Consider the following 26,053-nt stretch of genomic DNA (forward strand, 5'->3'; position numbering starts at 1 on the left):
TAATAACTCTGCCAATTTGCATGGTTGAGTGTCAATGTGTGTAACATGTAGTGCGTATAACCTTAATATTCATGATAATTGTAATCCATATCGTATCTTTAACATCATTGAAAAACACATCCCAGCATTTCCATAGCAATTGACGTTTCACATGATCATGAAAGAGACCTTGCATTACTCTAGAGATGGCTTCACTACAGTACAAATGTATTCCGTACAATATGTTATTATTCCCTAATGGCCCTATTCTGATATCTTCCCTTCTTGTTGTAAACATATATAAACTTGAAGACAAATACATTAAAAAGACAAACAAGACATATTAAATTACTGAACCCGACCCTGGACATATCTCTATACTGTGCCTTCAGAAAGTATTCACACCCCTTAACTATTTCCAAATGTTGTTGTCTTACAGCCTGAATCTAAAATTGATTAAATTGAGACTTTGTGTTACTGGCCTACACACAATACCCAATAATGTCAAAGTAGAATTGTAAAGCTGAAATGTCTTGTCAAGTATTCAACCCCTTTGTTATGGCAAGCCTAAATAAGTTCAGGATTAAAAATGTGCTAAACAAGTCACATAATAAGTTGCATGGACTCTGTATGCAATAATAGTGTTTAACATTGTTTTTCAATGACTACCTAATTTCTGTACCCCACACATACAATTATCTGTAGGCCCCTCAGTCGAGCAGTGAATTTTACACATAGTCTCAGTCTCAACCACAGAAACCAGGGAGGTTTTCCAATGCCTCGCATAGAAGGGCACCTAAAAAAAAGGCAGACATTGAAGCTACTTCGAGCATGGTGAAGTTATTAATTACACGTTGGATGGTGTATGAAAACACCCAGTCACTACAAAGATACAGGCGTCTTTCCTAACTCAGTTTCCGGAGAGGAAGTAAACCGATCAGGGATTTCACCATGAGGTCAATAGTGACTTTAAAACGGTAATAGTTTAATGGCTGTGATAGGAGAACACTGAGGATGGATCAACAACATTGTAGTTACTCCACAATACTAACCTAAATGACAGAGTGAAAAGAAAGAAGCCTGTACAGGATAAAAATATTCCAAAACATGCATCCTGTTTGCAATAAGGCACTAAAGTAAAACTGCAACAAAAGTGGGAAATAAAATTAACTTTTTGTCCTGAATACAAAGCATTATGTTTGGGGAAAATCCAACTCAACACATCACAGAGTACAACTCTTTATATTTTCAAGCATGGTGGTGGCTGCATCATGTTATGGGTATGCTTGTCATCGACAAGGACTAGGAAGTTTCTGTATTTCAACACATTTGCAAAAATTTCAAAAAGCATGTTTTCACTTTGTTATTATGGGTTATGGTGTGTAGATGGGTGAAGTTATTATTTTTTAATCCCTTTTGAATTCAGGCTGTAACACAACAAAATGTCCAATGAGTCAAGGGGTATGAATACTTTCTGAATGCACTGCAACCCTAATATTCTTTAATGACGTTTAAAAGAAGCATGTGTGATGCGTTTTTCGAACATTGCTTTTTAGGTGTATTTCACCAGAGTACCATAGTACATTGTTTATAATCCTCTGGCTATATTTACGCCACTTGACTGTGATTACAACACATAACGTCTATTAGGGATGTGTGGCGATACGACAACAATAGATTTGTGTAAAAGCTCAAATCAACAAAACGGTTTGCCACTATAATTGGCTCATTAGAGGAAAGTCAACCAGAATTAGAGTCATTTTGTAAAAAAGGGAAATTGTTTTCTACAACACCTGGTGTTCCCACCATAAATTGTAAGCTCGTGAAACTACATGCTCTTTGTATTGTTGTTTTCTTCCTCCAAATTAACTACAGCCAGTGTGTTGTGTTATGCTTTGATTATTAGCGGAATTCATATGGTTATCGTTTGTTTGCAGCTCGCCATGCTGTTCATAAAGTCTTATTTGGACATTTTAATAAAAAACTTGTTTCTAATGGCTGCATTCCACGTAATGGCCAGCTAAAATATATGGTTCAATGTGTGAGATTTATCTGGTCATTTCTGGAAAACTATAATATCGATCCTTGCTCTGCTTTTTTTGCTTCCCAATTGTTTTTATTATGGCAGGGTAGTTATTTTTTGGCGTAGGGAAAATTACTCTATTCAAAGTTAAGATATAAACCCCATAAATTGTTTAGAGAGTATTGAGCCTGAAGCTATGTTGACTAAATGGAAAACACAGTTGGTTATTTTTCTTGCCCCTCTCTCTCCCTCTGTCTCTCTCTATTTGGTTAAGCATCATCTGCACGCAAGTGGTAGAAACATAAACAGATTTTTTAAGGAGTTCATTTTCCATTGGCAGCCTGTTCATTTAAAACCCAGCGATTCTATTTCCATTTGCACCGCTGCTTGCTCTATGAGACCGTCTTGCAAATGACAGCGAACGAAAGCCAATGATGTTGAGACGACTTGTTTATGTCGAGATGTTTATGACCTGTTTATGAAGTCAATGAATCTCCTATGAGACACTGGGGCTAATGACAGATCATGGAAAAAATCAACAGCTATAATGGACGTGTTCTATTATTCATATTACGTAAATGTTATCGCAGGTGCAGCGAAATGCTTGTGTTTCTCGCTCCAACAGTACAGTAATACCTAGCAACAAAATAAAAATACACATAATCCAGAAAAATAAAGAAATGAATAAATATCAGGAAGAGTAACGTCAGAGACCAGAATATAAATATATATATACTGAACTAAAATATAAATGCAACATGTAAAATGTTGGTCCCATGTTTGATGAGAAGAAATAAAACATCCCAGAAATGTTTCATACGCACAAAAAATGTATTTCTCTACAATTTTGTACATGAATTTCTTTACATCCCAGTTAGTGAACATTTCTCATTTGCCAAGATAATCCATCCACCTGACAGGTGTCGAATATCAAAAAGCTGACTGAACAGCACGATCATTACACAGGTGCACCTTGTGCTGGGGACAATAAAAGGCCACTAAAATGTGCAGTTGTCATACAACACAATGCCACAGATGTCTCAAGCTTTGAGGGAGCGTGCAATTGGCATGCTGACTGCAGGAATGTCCACCAGCGCTGTTGCCAGAGTATTGAATGTTCATTTCTCTTCCATTAGCTGCCCCAATGCCATTTTAGAGAATTTGGCAACCGGGCTCACAACTGCAGACCAGGTGTAACCACATCAGCCCAGGACCTCTACATCTTTCTTCTTCACCTGCGGGATCGACAGACCAGCCACCCGGACAGCTGCTGAAACTGAGGAGTATTTCTGTCTGTAATAAAGCCCTTTGTGGGGAAAAACTCATTCTGATTGGCTGAGCTTGGCTACCCAGTGGGTAGGCCTGGCTCCCAAGTGGGTGGACCTTTGTCCTCCCGGGCCCACCCACGGCTGCGACCCTGCCCAGTCATGTGAAATCCATAGATTAGGGCCTAATTAATTTATTTCAATTGACCGATTTCCTTATATGAACTGTAACTAAGTAAAATCATTGAAATTGTTACATGTTGCGTTTATATTTTTATACATATCATTTACACTGAGTAAACAAAACATTAAGAACACCTGCTCTTTCCATGACATAGACTGACCAAGTGAAAGCTAGGATCCCTTATTGATGTCACTTGTTAAATCCACTCCAATCAGTGTAGGGGAGAAAACAGGTAAAATAATGAGACAATTTAGACATGGATTGTGTAAGTATGCCATTCAGAGGGTGAATAGGCAAGACAAACGATTTAAGTGCCTTTGATTGGGAAATGGTAGTACTGTAGGTGCCAGGCACATCGGTGTGAGTGTGTCAAGAACTGCAACGTTGCTGGATTTTTTATGCTCAACAGTTTCTCGTGTGTATCAAGAATGTTCCACCACCCCAAGGACAATCAGCCAACTTGACAACTGGGACAGCCTCGCAGGGCAACGCTTTCAACACTTTGTAGAGTCCATGCCCCAACGAATTGAAGCTATTCTGATAAAAGGGGTCCAACTCAATATTAGGAAGGTGTTCCTAATGTTTTGTAGACTCAGTGCATATAAATATAATGGTCTGTTTTGTATGTAAATATTATTAAAGTGACTCTGTACATAGGGCAGCAGTCTCTAAGGTGCAGGGTAGAGTACTGGGTGGTAGCTGGCTAGAATGGTGACTGTTTAACAGTCTGATAACATGGAGGAAAGAGCTGTTTGTCACTCTCTCGATCCCGGCTTTGATGCACCTGTACTGCCTTCTTGATGGTAGTGGGTCGAACAGGCCGTGGCTCTTATGGCTGAGGTCCTTGATGAACTTCTTGGCCTTCCTGTGACACCGGTTGCTGTACATGTCCTGGAGGGCAGGCAGTGTTCCCCAGTGATGCGGTTCCGGACGGTGCAATTGTGTACCAGGCGGTGATACAGCCCGACAGGAGGCGCCTTAATGGTCCATCTGTCCAAGTTCATGAGGGTCTTAGGGGCCAAGACAAATGTCTTCAGCATCCTGAGGTTGAAGAAGTGCTGTTGCACCTTCTTCACTACACTGTTTGTGTGAAGAAGACTGTTGGTAATCAGGCCTAGCACTGTTGTGTCGTCAGCAAACTTGATAATTGAGTTGGAGATGTGCGTGGCCACGCAGTCATTGGTGAACAGGGAGTACAGGAGGGGTACGCACCCTTCAGTACGCACCCTTCAGTGCCCCCCGTGTTGAGGATCAGAGTGGCGGAGGTGTTGTTGCCCACCTTCACCACTTGGGGTCGGCCCGTCAGGAAGTCCAGGACCCAGTTGCACAGGGAGGGGTTCAGACACAGGGCCCTGAGCTTAGTAATGAGCTTGGAGGGTGAGCTGTAGTTGATGAACAGCATTCTTACATACTGTACATATTTCTCTTTTCCAGGTGGGATAGGGCAGTGTGCAGAACAATGGGGATTGCGTCGTCCGTGGATCTGTTGGGGCGATTGTAGCACTTCATAATGACAGAAGTGAGTGCTAAGAGGCGATAATCATTTAGTTCAGTTACCTTCGCTTTCTTGGGTACAGGAACAATAGTGGACATCTTGAAGAAAGTGGGGACAACAGATTGGGATATGGAGAGATGAAATATGTCCGTAAACACATAAACTAACGACTTGTTAGTGTCACTGGTCTGTCCCAGAGCCAATAACTTTCCAGTGTCAGTGATGAATACGGTCCAGGTACAATACGACACCCAATTACCTCCAGGCATGTTTGAAAATAGAAAAGGATGGTCCCCCCCTCTCCCTCTCTCTCTCGCTCTCTTTTCCTCTCTCTCCCTGTTGCGCTCCCTACCTCCCTTCCTCATTAAATGTCAGTTTGAACAGAGACATGACAAGAGGGCAGTGTTGTGCTTTGTAGTGGTGCTCACCTCAAAACGGTCCTCTTTAAACTGGAGCAGGTCAGGGTGGTCTGACCGTAGCAGGAGGACACGGCTGGTGGGGTAGGGGTTGGTGTAAGTGATCTTCCGGGTGCTCCCCCGACCCCCTCCCACAGGTGCACACATTTCAAAAGCCTGCCAGAAGAGAGATATACAACACATGTCTAGGATCAGTTAAGCCTCCTCAGAATTGTATCCTTAACCATTAGGGGGAAATAAAAAACAGACCTTAGATCACGTCTGTGGGAGAAACTAAATGATAGAAACACACAACACTCCTAGTAGAAACAGGTCTAGGATCAGTTTAGTTTTGATCAGATCCTAACCTCAACCATTAAGGGGGAGAAGAAAAAAAAACTGACTTTGGATCTGTCTGTAAAGAAGAAAAAAAATGAAACGAGACAAATCCAAATGGTGCAACAGAAAGACACATGACATTCGAAGCAAATAGCTGGTATGGATGAAACAGAGTCTTATTCATTAGGCATCAAACTGAACAAAATGGACTGAAACAGGGATGGACTACTACCTGAACATAACCAATAAGAAACGCTTGTTTTCCTTTTCCGTTGCTAAAATTTTTTCTACGAGTTCACTAATGAATACGAAACCTTATCTGTTTATCTTTTGCCCCTGAGAGAGAAAGGAAACGGGGCACACTATCAGATTGTGAATCTAAAATCACTTAGGTGATTATATCAATGTTTAGAAGAAGGTGCCCAGATTGACAACACAAAGAGATAAAACACTGTCAGAACCATTGAGGATTAAAGTCACATAACATTATGTGCATATAAATTCGTACAATCTCACAGACGCACCAAAAACATATGATACTGTTATTGTGAGCTCCACAAAGATCTCACAAAAACAGTCTCTTCATTCATAATTTAGCAGAGGATCATAACAGTGGAGAGAAACCAAATAATGTTATTTTGGGTGTGTTTCTTGTCATCGTGACATCATAAGGGGAATAAAGTTCCACTGCATTGCACACGTCTTTGTGAGACTGCACTGCGCCATTCAATCGTTCAGACAGTTTCACTACCCATCTAGGAGATTCTGTATGCTAAGGTTATTACAGCCAAACTATAGGAGACACCTTTAAAGAGCATGGCACTAATCCCAAATGGCACCGTATTCCCTATATAGTGCACTACTTTTGGCCAGGGGTGCACTACTTTTGGCCAGGACCCATAGTGCTCTGGTTAAAAGTAGTGCACTATGTAGTAGAATATAGGGTTGCCATTTGGGACGCAGTCCATGTCTTTACCCAGCCATCTCCGTTGCCAGGAATCCCTCTCTCTATCTCGCTCTCCCTTAACCGCAGGTGTCCTCTATTGAGCATTTTTTGGGGACACATTATCCTGCTTTGAGCCGCAGTGCAAGCGCCTGAGTGAGTGTGTGTGTGTAATAGGTCCATATGTCTGTGTGTGCGAGTGTGAATAAGTGTCTATGTGAGAAAGAGAGAATGAAAGACTGCGTATGGGAGAAAGAGCCAAAGACAAAGAGCAATAGAGAGAGAAAAAGATAGAGAGATGGATAGATACTGAGAGAGAGAGAGAGAGAGAGAGAGAGAGAGAGAGAGAGAGAGAGAGAGGCAGAGAAAGACAGAGCTTTAGTGGGTGGTTTCACCAGAGAGAGAGAGAGAGAGAGAGAGAGAGAGAGAGAGAGAGAGAGAGAGAGAGAGAGAGAGAGAGAGAGCAGAGAAAGACAGAGCTTTAGTGGGTGGTTTCACCTTGGAGAGGATGGGCAGGCGACAGGTGAGGCTGAGGAGCCAGCAGGCCACCAGCGTGTGTTGCTCCACGTCCACCACAGTGAGGTAGCAGAAGCGGCTGCCCGCCCGCAACGGACACACACACAACTGCAGGTCTTGTACCACACCCGGGAGGAGGACAAACACCTCCGCTGGGTCCACCTGGGAGAGGGGAGGAGGGAGGGAGAGGGAAGGAGGGAAAAGGGGGGAGAGAGAGAGACAAAGGGAGAGAAAGGGAGGAAGGGGAAGAGAGGGAATTGGGGAGAGAGAGAGATGAGATGGAGAGAGAGAGGAACATTGCTCCCATTCAACCTGCTCAAAACACAGAATCTGCTCGATAGGTTCAACAGCCTTTGTAGGACTCTCTCTCATGTAACAATACATACTACAGTCAGATTACCTGCTAAGAGCAACAAAATAATCCATTGAAATATAGTCTTTGAAATATAGACTAGAGCCAGCCTCTAAATTAGTTATTCATTAAATATTTATCTTTGGTGAAAACATATAAAACATAAATATCGTTCTCTACAGTGAGCATGACTGTATTCCACAGTGAATATAATAGAATAACAGTTGTGACAGTCAGATTAGATAATCTACATATAACAGCATTCAAGATACTGATATCATTCAGCATTTCAAAATGAAGGACAGTCCAGTATGTCATTCAGTCTAGAGTGAATATAGACTAAGGTTGCCTCTGAAATGGCCCCCTATTCCCTATATAGTGTCCCACTTTTCACCAGAGCACTATATAGTGCACTACTTCTGACAACAGCCCATAGGGCTCTAGTCAAAAGTAGGACACTATGTAGTGAATAGGGTGCAATTTTGGACGCACAGCCTAACTTTATCAACCAGGGTGGCAGAGAGACACCGGACAGCCAGTTGTACCTTGAGCTCCTGTGGGTGAGAGGTGTAACACTGGACCTTCCGGGTGGCTTGGGTTCCCCGTATCACCAGTGATTGACAGGTCCGCTGGCCAGTCACACAGCTGATATCCACCCGTTGCAGGAAGTGCACATATACTTGCCAGACTTGGGCGGGCACCGCCAGCCACTTATCGCTATGGAGACATCAAGCGAGAAAACAATTAGGTCTCAGAGCGAATCAACTCATAATGAGAGAAGGAGGGGCGGAACTAATGATGAGGTGATTTATCTCTGTGGCGATAAGAGACATCAGCACTTTTGTCATTTTTGAGCACCTTGTCTGATAACGGGGGCTACATCCCAAATGGCACCCTATTCCCTATAAAGTGCACTACTTTTAACTAGAGCTCTATGGGTCTTGGTCAAAAGTAGTGCACTATATAAGGAACGGGGTGTGATTTGTGACGCAGCCCCGGGCTAGGAGATATCATAGGAATCATTTTCATTGCGTCGAGTTCCAGTTGACTCTGATAATGGTGATTCCAGAATGAGCTGTGGCTATGGAGGTCAAAGGATGCCTCTTAAGCCTAATCATCCCTCCCCTGAGATTACAGGCTGGGGAGAAGAGAGAACTCGGCCTGTTCGGAGATTGATGAGGAAAATGGATTCTGCCATGTGAAGCAATCAGCCCGGTGAATCCGACATACTGATTAAATCAATGAGATTAACGCCCCGCATGAGCAATCTAATCAGAGGATCATCGCCGGAACCAACGGCCATCAGTTTCATCCACACTGGGAAGGGTAGGATGGGGTGTGTGTGTGTGTGTGTCAGTAGCGACCCGTTTATTAGGGCATTAGTGGTGGCGACGCGATCGGTCCAAAAATGTATTTAAAAAAAAAATAGTACAAATATATTATTTGTACAATTTATATGGATCCAATTCTTTTTGTACAATTTATATGGATTATGCTTACAATGCTCATAAAAGTGTGGTAAATGTGTGTACATTTTACTGTTCCAAAAATATATTGTTCAAAACAAGCTGTTCAGTTACTTACTACTCTGCCAGCAGCAGCCTGGTGCCAAGTGCTCGGATAGCATTGCCAGCTTTTACATTGCTTGTTATGTGGGTGGGGGGGTTCAAGTCAAAGCACAACGTAAACGGACAACAGTCGAAGGATACAGGGATGCACTAGCTAGAACTTTCTCACAGACCTGGTAGGACAAAAAAAGCACGGCTCTATGGCTGTCAGCAACACTTTGTTTCCCCTGCCGTTCATCAGATGCTTACTAGTGGCGACATGTTGTGTGGACTAAAACAAGATAAAACTGGGTGTGTCACAAAGCATGACCAACTTAATTAGTCAGCTACAGTAATTAGCTACCGGTAGTTTGCTATCTCGCATGCCAATTTCATGTGCATCTGAAATAATAATTTAAAATTTGAATTATTAAAGATGCACTATGCAGAAATCACTCTGCCATTTCCTGGTTGAAAAATTCTAAAATGGGTTGCCTCATTTCAGTTTATTTGACAAAACAAGGAAGTATAGTGTAAAGAATCATTGTACCATCTAAACCGCTGTTAAATATATTTTCCATAACCAAAAATATTTTATTTTCAGCTGTTTGAAGCTGGTGTAAAAAAATGACATTAAAAGACGCAAAAATGAAACGTAATGGGAAACATAGAAATAGTGCACATAGAACATATATACAGCTCCTTAGACTTGCTTTCAATGAGAATGACAGATACAGTACCAGTCAAAAGTTAGGACACACCTACCCAGTCCAGGGTTTTTCTTTATTTTTACCATTTTCTACATTGTATAATACTAGTGAAGACATCAAAACTATGAAATAATACATGGAATCATGTAGTAACCAAAAAAGTGATTATTTAAACTAGCCACCCTTTGCCTTGATGACAGCTTTGCACACTCTTGGCATTCTCTTAACCAGTTCATGAGGTAGTCAATTTGTGGAATTTCTTTCCTTCTTAATGCGTTTGAGCCAAACAGTTGTGGTATGACAAGGTATGGGTGGTACACAGAAGATAACCCTATTTGGGAAAAAACCAAGTCCATACTATGGCAAGAACAGCTCAAATAAGCAAAGAGAAACGACAGTCCATCATTACTTTAAGACATGAAGGTCAGTCAATACGGAACATTTCAAGGATTTTGAAAGTTTCTTCAAGTGCAATCGCAAAAACCATTAAGTGCAATGACGAAACTAGCTCTCATGAGGATAAGTTCATTAGAGTTAACTGCAACTCAGATCGAAGCCCAAATAAACGCTTCACAGAGTTCAAGTAACAGACACATCTCAACATCAACTGTTCAGAGGAGACTGCCTGAATCAGGCCTTCCTAATCGAATTGCTGCAAAGAAACCACTACTAAAGGACACCAATAAGAAGAAGAGACTTGCTTGGGCCAAGAAACACGAGCAATGGACATTAGACTGGTTGAAATCTGTCCTTTGGTCTGATGAGTCCAAATGTGAGATTTTTGGTTCTAATCTCAGTGTCTGTGAGACGCAGCGTAGGTGAACTGATGATCTCTGCATGTGTGGTTCCCACCGTGAAGCATGGAGGAGGAAGTGTGATGGTGTGGGGGTGCTTTGCTGGTGACACTGTCTGTGATTTATTTAGAATTCAAGGCACACTTAACCAGCATGGCTACCACAGCATTCTGCAGCGATATGCCATTCCATCTGGTTTGCGCTTAGTGGTACTATCATTTATTTTTCAACAGGACAATGACCCCTCACTATTTGAACAAGAAGGAGAGTGATGGAGTGCTGCATCAGATGACCTGGCCTCCACAATCACCTGGCCTCAACCCAATTGAGATGGTTTGGGATTAATTGGATCGCAGAGTGAAGGAAAAGCAGCCAACAAGTGCTCAGCATATGTGGGAACTCCTTCAAGACTGTTGGAAAAGCATTCCAGGTGAAGCTGGTTGAAAGAATGCCAAGAGTGTGCAAAGCTGTCATCAAGGCAAAGGGTGGCTATTTTGAAGAATCACTTTTTTGGTTACTACATGATTCCATATGTGTTATTTCATAGTTTATATGTCTTCACTATTATTCTACAATGTAGAAAATAGAAAAAATGAAGAAAAACCCTTGAATGAGTAGGTTTGTCCAAACCTACTTCGTCAGATTGAACCCGATGATCAATCTGACAAAGCTCCAGAGTTCCTCTGTGAAGATGGGAGAACATTCCAGAAGGACAAACATCTCTGCAGCAATCCACCAATCAGGCCTTTATGGCAGAGTGGCCTAACAGAAGCCACTCCTCATTAAAAGGCACATGACAGCCGCTTAGAGTTTGCCAAAAGGCACCTAAATACTCTCAGACCATGACAAACAAGATTCTCTGGTCTGAATACCAAGCGTCACGTCTGGAGGAAACCTGGCACCATCCCTACGGTGAAGCATGGTGGTGGCAACATCATGCTGTGGGGATGTTATTCAGCAGCAGGGACTGGGAGACTAGTCAGGATCAAAGGAAAGAAATGTTGCCCATGCTACGTCAATGGGCCGCGCGGTGCATTCTGGGCGATTCTGGGACAAAGAACGCTCTCCTTCAAGGAGAGAATGAGAATCTATTGGGCGCTAGCTCAAAAACCCAACATTACTAAGAAGAACAACATTACAAATCTGTGATGAGATGTGAGATCTGTTCTGAAATAGACAAATCCACTCATTTGAAGGGGTGTCCACATACTTTTGTGTATATATAGTGTATGGTGGGGGAGGAATAATGGTCTGGGACTGTTTTTCATGGTTCGGGCTAGGCCCCTTAGTTCCATTGAAGGGCCATCTTCAGCATACAATGACATTCTAGACAATTCTGTGCTTCTAAGTTTGTGGAAACAGTTTGGGGAAGGCCCTTTCCTCTTTCAGCATGACAATGCCCCTGTGCACAAAGCAAGGTCCATACAGAAATGGTTTGATGAGACCGGTGTGGAAGAACTTGACTGACCTGCACAGAGACCTGACCTCAACCGCATCGAGCACCTTTGGGATGAATTGGAACGCCGACTGCAAGCCAGGCCTAATCGCCCAACATCAGTGCCCGACCTCACTAATGCTCGTGGCTGAATGGAAACAAGTCCCCGCAGCAATGTTCCAACATCTAGTGGAAAGCTTTCCCAGAAGAACTGAGGCTGTTATAGCAGCAAAGGGGGGTCCAACTCCATACTAATGCCCATAATTTTTGTAATGAGATGTTCAACGAGCAGGTGTCCACATGTAGTGTATCTATGTGTGCATGTGTCGTGTGTGTGTGTTTATGTAGGATACATACGTGAACACTGTGATGAAGAACTTTCGGATTTGCGGGCTCGGACTGCCCGGCACTTTTAAATACACATCTTGAGGCTCCCCTTGTGCCTGTCAAAGAGAAATAACATTGAGGTTTATTGAAGCATTTAGTGGAAATCCACTCTTTCGTGGAATGTTTTCAGCGGCCGATACCCATGTTATGCATTACAAATGTCTTTCAAAACACAGCAGTTAGCCTCTTTTTGAATTCTGAAACCTTGCACATTTTAGTTTTCCTTAGCAAATCAGTTCCATAATTTAGTATCCATTCCTCGGGGAACACCTTTTTGTTTCATCCCAGCACTAACAATTTAGATTAAACTAATCAAGGGCTCAGTGAACAGATGATTAGTGCTGGGAAAGATAGAAATGTGAAACCCCTGAGGTTACCCCCGGGAAATGGAGTGAGAGCTGCTGTCGTAATTAACACACACACCCCAGTTTCAGTGCTGGCCCGATTATCAGAGCAAATTATTCCATTCATTCTCTTACCAACATCTTTGTTTCACAGATGACGTTGGGGTCACTGCAGCGCACTGAGATCTGAGACCCAGCATCTGTGTCTCCAACTGGTGGCCCCGGCCGGGCCAACACGCCAGACAGAGAGAGAGAGAGAGAACATTGGAGAAGGATAGAGGGTGATAAAAGAGAGGGAGAGAGAACAAACTGAGCATTTAGTGCACAACTGGTGACGAGTGTGTGTGTGCGCGCGTTTGTGTGTTTGTGTGTATGTCTGTGACTGCATCTCTTTCTCTGTGTGTGTATGTACAGTATGTGTGTGTGAGTGTCTGCAATTGCATTCTGTGTGTGTTAGCGTGTCTGTCTATTTGTGTGTGTGTGTGTGTGTGTTAGCTAGGCTAATGGGGCTAATAGTGGGCACCTGGCGTTCTCTCCCAGGGGGGCAGGCGCAGGGCCTTCTTCAGAAAGGACAACTCTGGCTGGTAGAAGCGGAATGTCTGGTCAATGACGTGCGGCGTGGGCTCCACGCTCACCTGGCAGATGGCCAGCGGCTTACCATCCTCTGCCCTGAATGTCACCTGCGAGTAGGGTTGGGGAGAGGGAAGGGTGGACGACAAAGGAAAGTGGAGATTTCATATTGAAAAATAATAATGCTTACTGCTGCCTGTAGCGAAAGTAAACAACAGATTATCGTGGATGCTGTCACTACTGGCCCACATAGACAACTCAAGGTAAGAGCAATTTAAGGTAGAGGAGAATGCTTTATGTACAGCAGTCTTGATCCAGTTACAATAAACTTAAGACGTATACTATTTGAACCCAAGTCTGGTATAGATACACATTGTTATAGAGTGCAAAGACAGGACCTCTCATTTGCGTTATCACGCATGCATGCACACATACAGTACTGCTGCTGTGAGGAGGATGTCTGTCTGTCAGAGGTCACTTTCCATTAAACCCACTGTCCCAGTGAAACTGACACACAACCCCAACAGCTGTCAGCAGGCCAACACTGGCACCACCCACAGCACTTTCAGACACATCAAAGGGGGACAGGAACTGGGGCCTGTAGGTAATCGGGGACACACAATGTGTTTAAAGTCAGGCTTGACGATGTTTGAGAGTCTTGCTTTAACAATATACTGACTGTGATGATAGAGTGGGTTAGTATATGTTATCATAACGTGTTTAGCAGGTTCCATTGGGCACAAGTCCAGACGATTTCAGAATTGATAGTGTAGGTCAAAAAGAGGGTTGTTGGCACAAGAAAGTTATAAAGCATTATATACCTGCAGGCTTTAAGTAGTGTTACCTTAGTTTTCTTATCCAAAAACTTTGAGCATTTGGTTGAGTGTGCCTGGAGTGCTCAATGACAGGGTTTGCACTATTCCATTTATTCCAACGCGTCAGGAAATCAAGTGCAGCAAAACCTACTTGTCCTACACTGTTATAACAATGTGAGTGTCTATGTAACTACAGTACCATATAAACACATGGGTATTTCAGACACTTACAGTACTTTAAAGTGAGACCAAATAAACATTTGATGGACGCCATGTGGTAAACACTAAACAAGGCTTAACTAAACCAGGCTTAACTAAACTTAATTGAGGAAGGCAGGAATACAGGTAAAGTAGGAGATGTATCTCTAAAACAAGCTCAAACTCAAGATTGACATGGTTTATAAATAATCTACTTTGTGAGAGGTTTATTTATAATCATGGGAAGCGTACATCTGTAACGCATCACAAATACAAACACTAGCTAGCATAATTCTAGCCTCCGGAGACACGAAATAGGATTCTTCAACTATACAAAAGGAAATAAACAGTGAATATAAAGAATTATCATATGGCACTCTAAGGCACACACAATATTCCCTCACATGACACACTGGAAATCCTTTAAAACAGAAACCGCATTCATCCCAATGCAAAAAAACAACAACCCCTGGACATGTTTTTATCCAGAGGTTGGGTTGTCCATGTATACCTTGATTGACTTTGCCAGCACAGTATTGGACAGATGTTTCTTGGCCACCTGAGTACTTCTGCCACTGGGTATGAGACTCGGCCCCTGCAAGACGTAGATAAACAAACACATAAATAATACATCTTTTAAATCGACCAAGACAACTGGGAATGTACAGCAGGTTATAAAACTGTAAAGCATCAGTGTACAATCTGTAGGGACAGAGAAAGACGTAGCAGTCAATAAGATGTGCAGATAAGAGAAACTCTAACTGGGTATTGTTAACCTAAACTCCCAATGACATTAACCCAATCATATGGCATTAATCCTATTATATTTACCCTATATTTGCATTTTCTCACCCTGGTAATAGAAGTCAGGCTCTGGCTAATCTCCCTGGGCGAACTGATAAACTAAAGCCTGTGTTCTAACGTCTGACTGTCAGGGTTGTCATGGTGACGCATTAGGTTACCTGGGGAACCACAGAGTTGTCTGAGACGAAGGTCTGGTATTTAAGGGGGACGTGCACACTCTCCTTGGGCCGCAGGTACACCTGGGGAGCAAGCGTGCCCTCTTTGAGGTGGAACATGTCCTCCTCCAGGGGGGTTAAGGTTTTGGTCAGTGTCTTGAAATACCGCCACTCATCACAGTCTGTTATGACACTGAACAGACAAAGGGGAGTGAGAGAGAGGACTGTTAAAAGAGAAAGGGATGGGGGGGAGGAGAGAAGAATATAGGGAGAGAAAAGATGGAAAGGTAAGAGAAAGGAGAGAGAGAGAGATGAGAAGAAAAGAGAGAGAGAGAGGAGCATCCTCGCTGGTCAGCAGTCTGTCACACTTCCAAAGGCCAACCGTTTATCGGTGCACTGCTCTTCTTTCAATTACATACGGCCTGATTGGTAAACGGTAGGCAAGTCATTGTAAATCTTCAAACCTCTTCACGAAATGGATTCCCGGGGAGAGATCTTGGGGAACAAAAAAGTAACACAGACTGGTGGTATAGGGAAGTTATTTTCTTTGAGTACACACATTTAATGCACAAATACATAAAGGAAAAGGGGGCTGCTTTTAACTTCAAAGGCTCAACCTGCAGGCATGGAGAAGGGACATTTCTCAATAGACGATGAAGAATTTATGAATTTTCTCCAAAATCCCACCTTCTAAATGAAGGCTGGAGCTAGTCGACCATTTCAATGAGCTCTTACTACTACAATTTCCCATTCTCCAGTCTGGTAGCTAATTAGAGAACAAAACTTCACACGCACACACACCTTTTCGTAAAGTATTTAAAAAATGTATGTGTGTGCGTGTGTGTGCGCGCGTGCATGCTTCAGTAGGGAATGAAAGGGCATCAGGAGAGGAGAAAGATAAAACAAGACACACACACAAAGAGAAAGATGAGAGAGAGCGAGAGATACAGAGAGAGAAAAGAAGAGAGAGGGAGAGAGACACAGAGAGAAAGAGAGGAGAGAAAGAGAAGAGAGAAAGATGACACAGATGCCTGATTAATAATACAGGGCCCACCCTGTTCTGGCTTAGATATATATTTTTCCGTTCCAACTATTGTAGATGTGTAACCAGGCCAGCCCAGTACATCTCAATTTGGCTCAGTCGTGTGAAAAGGGTAATAGTATAATAGTAAGCATCTATGATTTGCTAGAAAAGACCTCAATGTCTCACTGTTTACTCTCTAATGCCTCTTCGAGAGACGGCAGCCGGTTCTGTGTTAAACGTGTCGGCAGCGGCGGTGTGTCATATCTGGTGGTTAACGTTGGCACGCAGCCCTTTAAGCGGCCAGGGATAGGAAAGCTTGCAGATCCGTAGCACAGCTCTGGTGTTTCCTGATCCCCAATTAGACCCGGAGAGCCTGCTGGCCGGTGCAAATGCTATAATGATTCATTCCCCCCATCACACCGCTACTCTCCTCCAGTCCTCCTTCTTCTGTTTATCAACATGAAGGACGCTTCTCCATCCAACACCATGCAGATCTGAGAAAAATCCATAATGGGAGACTATGGTGGGGGAGTGTGGGGTGTGTGGTTAGTGTGTCTGCGTGTGAAATAATGGGTTATGGGGAGGAGGGAGAGAGAGACTGTATTTCTCCAGCATTATCTATGTATCTGGTTCAAGGGCAATTGATAGCCAGTGTAAGACTTCACCTGTTCTCTCCTGGTTAAACGTGCTGTGGAATATAAACGAAGTCTGACTCAGAATCAGATACATAGAAAGGGTGGGGAGGGGCTTGATGGTATTTTGCAGCCTGCTTAAATACAATTGTTTACAATATTATTTTTCTCTCTCAACCCCCCCAATATAACACCAGGCACACACAAACTCTAACAAACACCACACCCCACACACACATGCTCCACTCCCCCCAGCATTCCTTTCCCCACATACCTGAGCTCGGGGTCTTCGCTATAGATGGTGACGGTCTGTGGGGTGTTGAAGGGGTTGCGGAGGACGTACTCCAGGTACTCGGCAGTGCCCAGCGTGGCGTAGAGGGTGTGGTGTATGGTGATGGCCTGGCTTAGTATGTGGGTGATCCCTTCTGCCTTACTGCGTTCCCTGTAGGCATGCATCAGGCGCAGGTCCCTCGCCAACTGGGCACGCTCTGCTCGGCGGGCCTGAAGGTAAAAAGTGGAGAGACCATAGAATCGGTGCTTTATTTGAGCTGGATCCTGCCAGCACCTCTCATATTTGACTTTGTTTGTTCTGGAACCCATTTGCCCAGATCCGGTACCTTTCGCGGCATGATTCATTTATTGTCTCACTGTTTGTACTGTAAACATTATAATAAAAGCGATCAGAGTTAGATCAATTGCCTACTCATTATTTCTCCAGCCCCCCAAGAAAACCTTCATGTAAAAGTGTGATGATACTACTGTGTAATCATCCTATCCTGCCACAATGATTTCAGACCTGATCTCTTATTTGTACATGTTATGGGGTAGGCCGGCCTGGTAAGTAACTGATCTTGAAACAGGTTTAAGTGGTGGTCGGCTAGTGAAGAGGTCCCTACGTAATCACATCACGTAGCCTAGGCTAGCTAGCTGTCTCCCTTGTCTACTGATAATTCTGAATTTGAAATGTGGGATAGTCTCCTTGGTAAGATTAAAAAAGGATAAGAAAAGGCAATCTAGTTTGATGACGTTTTTCAAGTCCAAAAATCCAGAGAAAGATGGTGAAGCACCTAACCCGAAACCAACCAGAGAAATGCCAGAGGAGAGGAGTGAGGAAGCTGTTCCTGATGGCGCCATGCCTTAGATAGCTAACATCGCTGCTAATTCTGCATCACCACTGGCACCTCCACTAGCTAGTTGACCTACTAGCGAGACAGATTTGGCGCGAGAGGGGGAGGGGAGGACAGTGCATCCACCAACGAAGTGCCTGGAGTAGGTTCAATTTGGAGGCTCAGTTCAAGCGCAAGCAAACCAAGCAAGCAACTTGGCTTGTCATGCAAAATACGAGGCTGGGCTGTACAACATGCAATGAAGTAAGGAGCTTGGGTCTGGAAAAGACTGGAGGGATGAAACTTGCAAAAGAGCAGGTGGAGTGTACAGTAACCACCTCTGCCTCAGACATTACAAAAAAACTAAGAGCCCTCAGAATCTCTCTGCCAGCGGTTTGGCATTGACAGTCCATGCACAGTCACACAGGCATACAGAAAGTACAGGGACACCAATGGTAAAGGAGATATTCCAGGTGGACTGAAATACCTGTTGGTGGCAGTCAGCAGTGCAGAATGTGAGCGGGGATTTTCTCAAAGAACCTGATTTGTACCACAACCCGTGCCTCCCTGTACACCTCCACCATATCAGGACTACTGTTTGCCCACCTCTGACTAAATTCAACCCAGTCCCCTAAGTGAGGTCATGGATTGCTAAAGGACACAGATGTGGCACAGACACTAGGAGCAAAATAGGAAAGGGGGAGAAGACACATGAGGGAACGGCTGTCTTGTGGGAGGTTTTGGAAAACTAAGGTAGGCACATCTTTTCTATTGACTGGTTCTGTGAAGTTAATCTGAATATGCTCTTGATATTATCACAAAGGCAGGGAACCTATACATTCTGATGTGTGTTCTGCTGTATTCTACATCGATGTATTTTATTTGAAGTTACATGAAGTGCGGGTAAGCCCCAAAGCTGAGTAGGGTTGCAAAGGGTCGGAAACTTTCCGGTAAATTTCCGGTACATTTTCCATGGGAAGTTAAGCCTGGGAATTTTGCGTAAATGAATCAATAAAGTTAGCTTATAACAGTAAACCTTTTTGGTGAGATACACATGAGGCAATTCTAGGTCTTGGGGCATATTTTGGTTAAACTATCCCCAATTCAATGGAATTGCAACCCTTTGCATGCACAGTGCATTCCTCCATCACATGTGCAGTGCACTCTTCCATCACATGTACAGCTGATTCTCAAGATCTTGCAAACAAATGAGATGCTATTGAGCCCACATTACTACACTGTCTGAGCCAAGGACTACATGCTTTTCCTGTAAGTTTTGATTACAATACTGGGTGGGGTGAATATATTTTATACGACATTCATGATTTTTTTGTTAGTAGTAAATAGTAGCCTACAGCAAGGTGTGTTTAAATCATTTCTAACTAACAATTTCTGCAAGTTAGTTTTTGCTACCATGTGGGTTTTAGCTAGCTTGAGCCTGCTAACTGAGTGTTAATTCACCTGTTTCCATACATATTTCATTGTAAAACATTTATCTTACAAAGGAGTTGTATAACTGCTTAACTATTTATCTGTCAATTTTTTGTAATCTTCACAGGAAAATGCCATGGGCACTATCTGATGTATGGAGACATTTCACTGCAGCGAATGTAGAAGGAAAAGCTGCGTACATTTGCAAATACTGTGCCAAAACATATGTGAAGAATGCAACAAAGATGCAGAATCATCTGGCCAAGTGCATAAAGTTCCCTCAGCGCTCACAACAAGCAACCTCTGACAAAAGTCGCTCTACTTCTATTCAAGGTGAAAATGATGAATCACATACCTTATCGATAGCAACAGCTCATGGTCCTCCTGGAAGTTTGTTTTTGACTCAATGGAGGAACGTAGTCAGAGAAATGCTGATGAATGTCTTGCTCGAGCTGTGTAGGCAACTGGTTCACATCTGATGCTCACAGGCAATGTGTATTGGAAGATATTTCTGAATGATCGTCGCCCAGCATACACCCCTCCAACTAGACATGCTTTATCTACTAATTTGCTGGATGCAGAGTTCAAGTGAAGGTCAAGCAAATCATAGAGAAAGTAGACTGTATTGCAATAATCTCTGATGGCTGGTCGAATGTTCGTGGGCATGGAATAATTAACTACATCATCTCCACCCCTCAACGACTATTCTACAAGAGCACAGACACAAGTGACAACAGACACACCAGTCTCTACATTGCAGATGAGCTGAAGGCAGTCATCAATGACCTTGGACCACAGAAGGTATTTGCACTGGTGCAGACAATGCTGCAAACAGGAAGGCTGCTTGGTCTAAAGTGGAGGAGTCCTACCCTCACATCACACCCATTGGCTGTGCTGCTCATGCATTGAATCTGCTCCTCAAGGACATTATGGCACTGAAAACAATGGATACACTCCACAAGAGAGCCAAGGAAATGGTTAGGTATGTGAACGGTCATCAAGTTACAGTAGCAATCTACCTCACCAAGCAAAGTGAGAAGAATAAGAGCACCACATTGAAGCTGCCCAGCAACACCGTTGGGGTGGTGTTGTCATCATGTTTGACAGTCTCCTGGAGGGGAAGGAGTCTCTCCAAGAAATGGCCATATCAGTCTGCCGATATGGACCGCCCCATCAAGAGGATCCTCCTGGATGATGTATTTTGGGAGAGAGTGGTAAGCAGCCTGAAACTCCTGAAATCTATAGCAGTAGCCGTTGAACAGATTGCGGGAGACAATGCCATCCTGTCTGATGGTCAGACTCTGCTTGCAGATGTAAGAGAAGAACTCTGTAATGCCCTGCCCACTTCCCTGTTTCTCCAAGCAGAGGAAAATGCAGTTCTGAAATGCATCAAAAAGCGTGAAGACTTCTGCCTGAAGCCCATACACGCCGCAGCGTACATGTTGGACCCCAAGTATGCTGGCAAGAGCATCCTGTCTGGTGCAGAGATGAACAAGGCCTATGGTGTCATCACTACCGTGTCTCGCCACCTTGGCCTGGATGAGGGCAAGGTTCTTGGCAGTCTGGCGAAGTACACTTCCAAGCAAGGGCTTTGGGATGGAGATACAATATGGCAGTCGTGCCAACATATCTCATCACACACAAGGGTGCGTTCTCAGCCCTCTCCTGTACTCCCTGTTCACCCATGACTGCGTGGCCATGCACGCCTCCAACTCAATCATCAAGTTTGCAGATGACACTACAGTGGTAGGCTTGATTACCAAGAACAACGAGACAGCCTACAGGGAGGAGGTGAGGGTCCTCGAAGTGTGGTGTCGGGAAAATAACCTCACACTAAATGTCAACAAAACAAAGGAGATGATCATGGACTTCATGAAACAGCAGAGGGAGCAGCCCCCTATCCACATCAACGGGACTATAGTGGAGAAGGTGGAAAGTTTTAAGTTCCTCGGCGTACACATCACGGACAAACTGAAATGGTACACCCACACAGACAGCGTGGTGAAGAAGGCACAGCAGCGCATCCTGTCGGGCTGTATCACCGCCTGGTACGGCAACTGCTGCGCCCACAACCGTAAGGCTCTCCAGAGGGTAGTGATGTCTGCACAACGCATCACCGGGGGCAAACTACCTTCCCTCTAGGACAGCTACACCACCCGATGTACAGGAAGGCCAAAAAGATCATCAAGGACAACAACCACCCGAGCCACTGCCTGTTCACCCCGCTATCATCCAGAAGGCGAGGTCAGTACAGGTGCATCAAAGCTGGGACAGAGACTGAAAAACAGCTTCTATCTCAAGGCCATCAGACTGCTGCTGCCAACATACTGACTCATCTCTAGCCACTTTAATAATATAAAATTTGATGTAATAAATGTATCACTAGCCACAAACAATGCCACTTTATATAATGTTTACATACCCTACATTACTCATCTCATATGTATATACGGTACTCTATACCATCTACTGCATCTTGCCTATGCCGTTCGGCCATCGCTCATCCATATATTTTTATGTAGATATTCTTAATCATTCCTTAACACTTGTGTGTATAAGGTAGTTGTTGTGAAATTGTTAGATTACTTGTTAGATATTACTGCATGGTTGGAACTAGAAGCACAAGCATTTCGCTACACTTGCATTAACATCTGCTAACCATGTACAAATAAAATTTGATTTAATTTGATTTGACCTGGTGGAAGGGACTTTGTGGATCTGAGGCTCTTTCCCCTGTTTTCTCCATCATCCTCCAAACCCCACCAACATCAGCCACCTCAGAGTGCAACTGGTCCTTGTTTGGGAACACACACACCAAAGCACGCAACAGGCTGACCAATACAAGGGTTGAAAAATTGGTGGCCATCTGGGCAAATTTGAGGCTTTTTGAGCCTGACAACGAGCCATCCTCAACAAGGTTGGAAAGTGAAGAGTGATGTTCAAAAGGTGGACATTGAGAAGGTCCAGGAAAAAGACATGGAAGCCTGAGAGGAAGACAACCAAATCTTTAGTTTCTAGACTATCATTTTACAGATGTATGTTGAAAATGTTTTTGGGAGATGCGATGGATCATTGGGGATCATTCAATATTCCCTTTCTTTTGTTGTGTGAATCCTCCCATGTTAAGAGTCAACTAATTGAATTAAAGTTAAATTCATAACTAAATTGTTTATTTATTTATTTATTTTCTATTGGAAGGATTTAATCATTTGCAATTATGTTTACTTATGATAAGGTAAAAGGTTTATGTTTCTTTCTCCATATGATATGGTAATGCAAAAAAACAATGCAAAAAACATCTACATTTAAATGGTATTAATATTAATTTGCATATATTTCCATTAATTCCCACAGAAAGTTTCCACCTCTGAATATTACCCAAAAAGTGCAACCCTACAGCTGAGTATGGGTATATGCGTATGGCGAGTGTTAAACAGTGACGTCTAAAATCCTCTGAGATAACAAGCCCCTTGGAGAGTGCTGTCCATTTCAGCACCATAGATAGTAGCCTATAGGCTACCTGGCTGTTTGATCTGTCTGTTGCACTGCTACTTTGTTTGCCAATTTTTGTTCTCATATGTTCCGGTATTGTGATATGTGTGTTCTGCTGCTACATTGATGTCTTGAATATTATAAGAAATTTGGCCCTGTAAGCCCCACAGCTGCATGTGGGCATATGCGTATGGCGTGTGTTCTGCAGTGACGTCTAAAAGCTTTGCTGTACATCGATGTCTTTAAAATGATTTTGGGGGAAGGGGAAAAGACCAAGTGGGCTTCTTAGTAGAGAGCCAGGTGGCCATGTTGTTGACTTTACCGTGACCTTCGTCTTGACCTCGCTGCCGGTGCCATCTTGTCCCCCCTCGTGCTGCCGCACGGCCACCATGCGGTTGAGTTTGCGCTGGCGTACGTCGTCTGTCTCGCCCCACCAGGGGGTGTTAGTGCGGGGCGTCCCACCGCCCTCCTTCATATGGCTCTGGAGCAATGGCACCAGGTCCCCGTCCAGCTCCACCAGCCTCTGGGCCCGCGCCGCGTTACGCACTGCAACACATTCACAACAAGCAATCTTACAGCAATACATGAACAGCCTTACTGCAACGCACTCACAATATTAACAACCTTACTTCAACACATCAACAAACAATTGTTTTGATCTGCGTTGACCCATTAACTTGTTGGGAGCATTCTTTAGTTTACTACTCCGTTAGTCAGCACCTCTACCAACATTTGTTGGTGTCTGTCAGCTCATGCTTTTTAGTGCTAGGCTGAAACATCAGTGTACACACCCTGTGGCTCTCCAGAGTTATAGTGACCACTTTTTTAATGTAAAGTATCTTTGTAGCCATCAGCCATAGACAGAGAAGAGACCTAGTAACGACCATGAGAACCACGAGCCAAACATACAGTATTTATTTGTTTTGTCAGATGTTGCCAAGACAGCACTTACTGTAATGATGCTGATGGGATTGAGTATGCATTAAGACAGCGCCCTGAACCAATTGGAAGATAAACATCTGACTGATATCAGCCCACAAATAATCTGGGAACCAAGGAAGGGGGGAAGGGGAGCAGCCCAATAATATAAAAGAGAGATAGATGAAGTAAGTGGAGGATCAAAGGAAGAGGGCCTCAAGTACTGTTTCTCATCTAAAGCCCTTCTAGAATAGTGGAAGGCTCTGCTCCCACTCACTGATAACTCACCAGGGGGATATCTCCCCCTCTATCTCTCTCTTGGCCTCTCCCTCTCGGTCTCTCTTACCCTCTCTCTTTCCCTCTCCCCTTCTCTCTCTACACGCCTCTCCATTGTTATCGTTACCTCTCCATCCCTCTCCCACCTCTGTCTCTCTCTGTCTCTCTACCACTTCCCACACAATCTCCATCTCTCCCGGCACTTCTTCGCATTCCTCCTTATCAGAATGGCGTCAGCGATCTGCCAATCACTTTGCTGGATAGTCCCCGGGTAGTAGGTATTCACTACAGGCTTGGAGAGAATGGTACAGTAATGGAACTGTAGTACTTCAGCAACTAACTGAACAGAACTACAGTCATTCTGTTGGGAAGTCATTGGCAATAACGTCAATCTAGAAAATAAACTGAATTCCTTATCGTAAGCACACACCGTGGCCCGATTCACACTTTAGGGCAGACCAAGCCAATCCAAGCTGTACTATACTGGCCTGGTTACACATCCACCATAGAAGAATGTGAAAAGAAAAGCCGGGACAGTATGAGTCGGGTCAATCCTTTAGTGTGAATCAGGTATGTGTAGTTGTTTTCATACAGTGTTTGTAGACTGGATTTCTTCGGTTTTGTTTGGACATTCATTGAATGGATTGAGTCCCACGTACATCAGCTACCTAATTTCTATGAGCCACCTCACAAGCTCTGCTTCAGCAACTCACCATGGCTTCAAGTCCTCAGACACGTCTCCGCACTATGGGGGACCGAGCTTTCTGCTCCCTTGCCCCTCGCCTACAGAATGCTCTCCCTGATCATCTGAGAGCCACTCCATCAATCAGAACTTTTAAAACGGCCTTAAAACACATTTTTACAGCCTGTATTTCTTATAGTCCTAATCTGGAAAGTTACTTTAGTTCCTAGCTTACTACCGCTATTTCCTGCCTTGATTCTAAATGTATGATGTTTGGGTTTTTTTGTGGTTTTTATTATCATTGTTAGATTTTTTGCCTATATAGAGCTTTGGAATAACACTGTAATGAAAAGTGTTATAAAAATTAAATGTATTATTATTTTCAACTATTCTTCTTCTTCACACCTCTGTTGTGGTGTGTGTGAGGTGCTGAACACTGTGTGCGACCAGCCACCAGATATGCTTGGGCAGGCTCAATTAGGCTGCAAATTGAGTGTCTCAGAGCTGAAGAGAAAGGGCAGAATGTATAATGGATCTGGATGAGACGGTCATGAATAACACCGCCATCGCCGCCCTGTAAATCAACCAACCGCGCACACACACACACACACACACACGGGTGTGGGGGTCCTACCGTTGAGTCGTTGGATGCTCTTGGAGGACAAGCTGCCCCCGGTGAAGCCACTTGTGGCATCCGGCGGTGAAATGATGTGGGAGCGTGACGGAGGAAGACACTGGGGCTTGTTGGGTTTGTTCTGGTCTACAGGACATCCTAGAGAAAACCAAGAAAACCAAAGTATGCCATTTTGAGAGAGTAGACAAAGCTCTCTTTATTTGAACAATTTCTCAAAAGGGCCATATTTTGGGATACAGAATCTGGACTTTGATATAGCATGTGTTACTTCATTATTTAGTTACCTCGTGTTTTTGGTGTCCGTGTTGTCGGACTGTGTTATTGGCTTTTTCTTAACACCTCAGGGTTAGCTAACATTAATTTAGCAATTTCATTTAGAAAAACCTATTCACTAAATACAATAGCTTTATGTTGTGTTGATCCAATCTGTCAACACAAGCTTCCAGGTTACCTCCAGGTATCACTCAGCACACTGCCTCCTCGGACACCAATTTGAGACCCTAACTAGTGGAATCCATGTTCGCTTCCCACTCATGGAGGATAAAGGGTGAGTTGTGCTCAACGGTGAACGTTGATTGATTCCAGGTTCTCCTCTGGCGGAGAGCAGA

At 43.6% G+C, this 26,053-nt stretch overlaps 1 protein-coding gene across 1 annotated transcript in view; it reads right to left on the minus strand.

Moving 5' to 3' along the window:
• The window catches only part of LOC106566884 (nephrocystin-4), a 90,052-nt gene that overhangs the window by 4,977 nt on the left and 59,022 nt on the right, over positions 1 to 26,053 (minus strand). The window contains exons 7-17 of the mRNA XM_014135427.2: positions 25,446 to 25,583; positions 23,258 to 23,481; positions 17,181 to 17,407; positions 15,254 to 15,443; positions 14,803 to 14,886; positions 13,232 to 13,388; positions 12,844 to 12,920; positions 12,335 to 12,420; positions 8,037 to 8,208; positions 7,122 to 7,301; positions 5,375 to 5,518 (exon numbers count right to left, since the gene is read on the minus strand). Coding sequence (XP_013990902.2) covers positions 5,375 to 5,518; positions 7,122 to 7,301; positions 8,037 to 8,208; positions 12,335 to 12,420; positions 12,844 to 12,920; positions 13,232 to 13,388; positions 14,803 to 14,886; positions 15,254 to 15,443; positions 17,181 to 17,407; positions 23,258 to 23,481; positions 25,446 to 25,583 — 1,679 coding nt within the window. The remainder of the gene's footprint in view (positions 1 to 5,374; positions 5,519 to 7,121; positions 7,302 to 8,036; positions 8,209 to 12,334; positions 12,421 to 12,843; positions 12,921 to 13,231; positions 13,389 to 14,802; positions 14,887 to 15,253; positions 15,444 to 17,180; positions 17,408 to 23,257; positions 23,482 to 25,445; positions 25,584 to 26,053) is intronic.

This window comes from Salmo salar, chromosome ssa13 (assembly GCF_905237065.1).
Source record: "Salmo salar chromosome ssa13, Ssal_v3.1, whole genome shotgun sequence".
NCBI classification, from domain to species: Eukaryota; Metazoa; Chordata; class Actinopteri; order Salmoniformes; family Salmonidae; genus Salmo; species Salmo salar.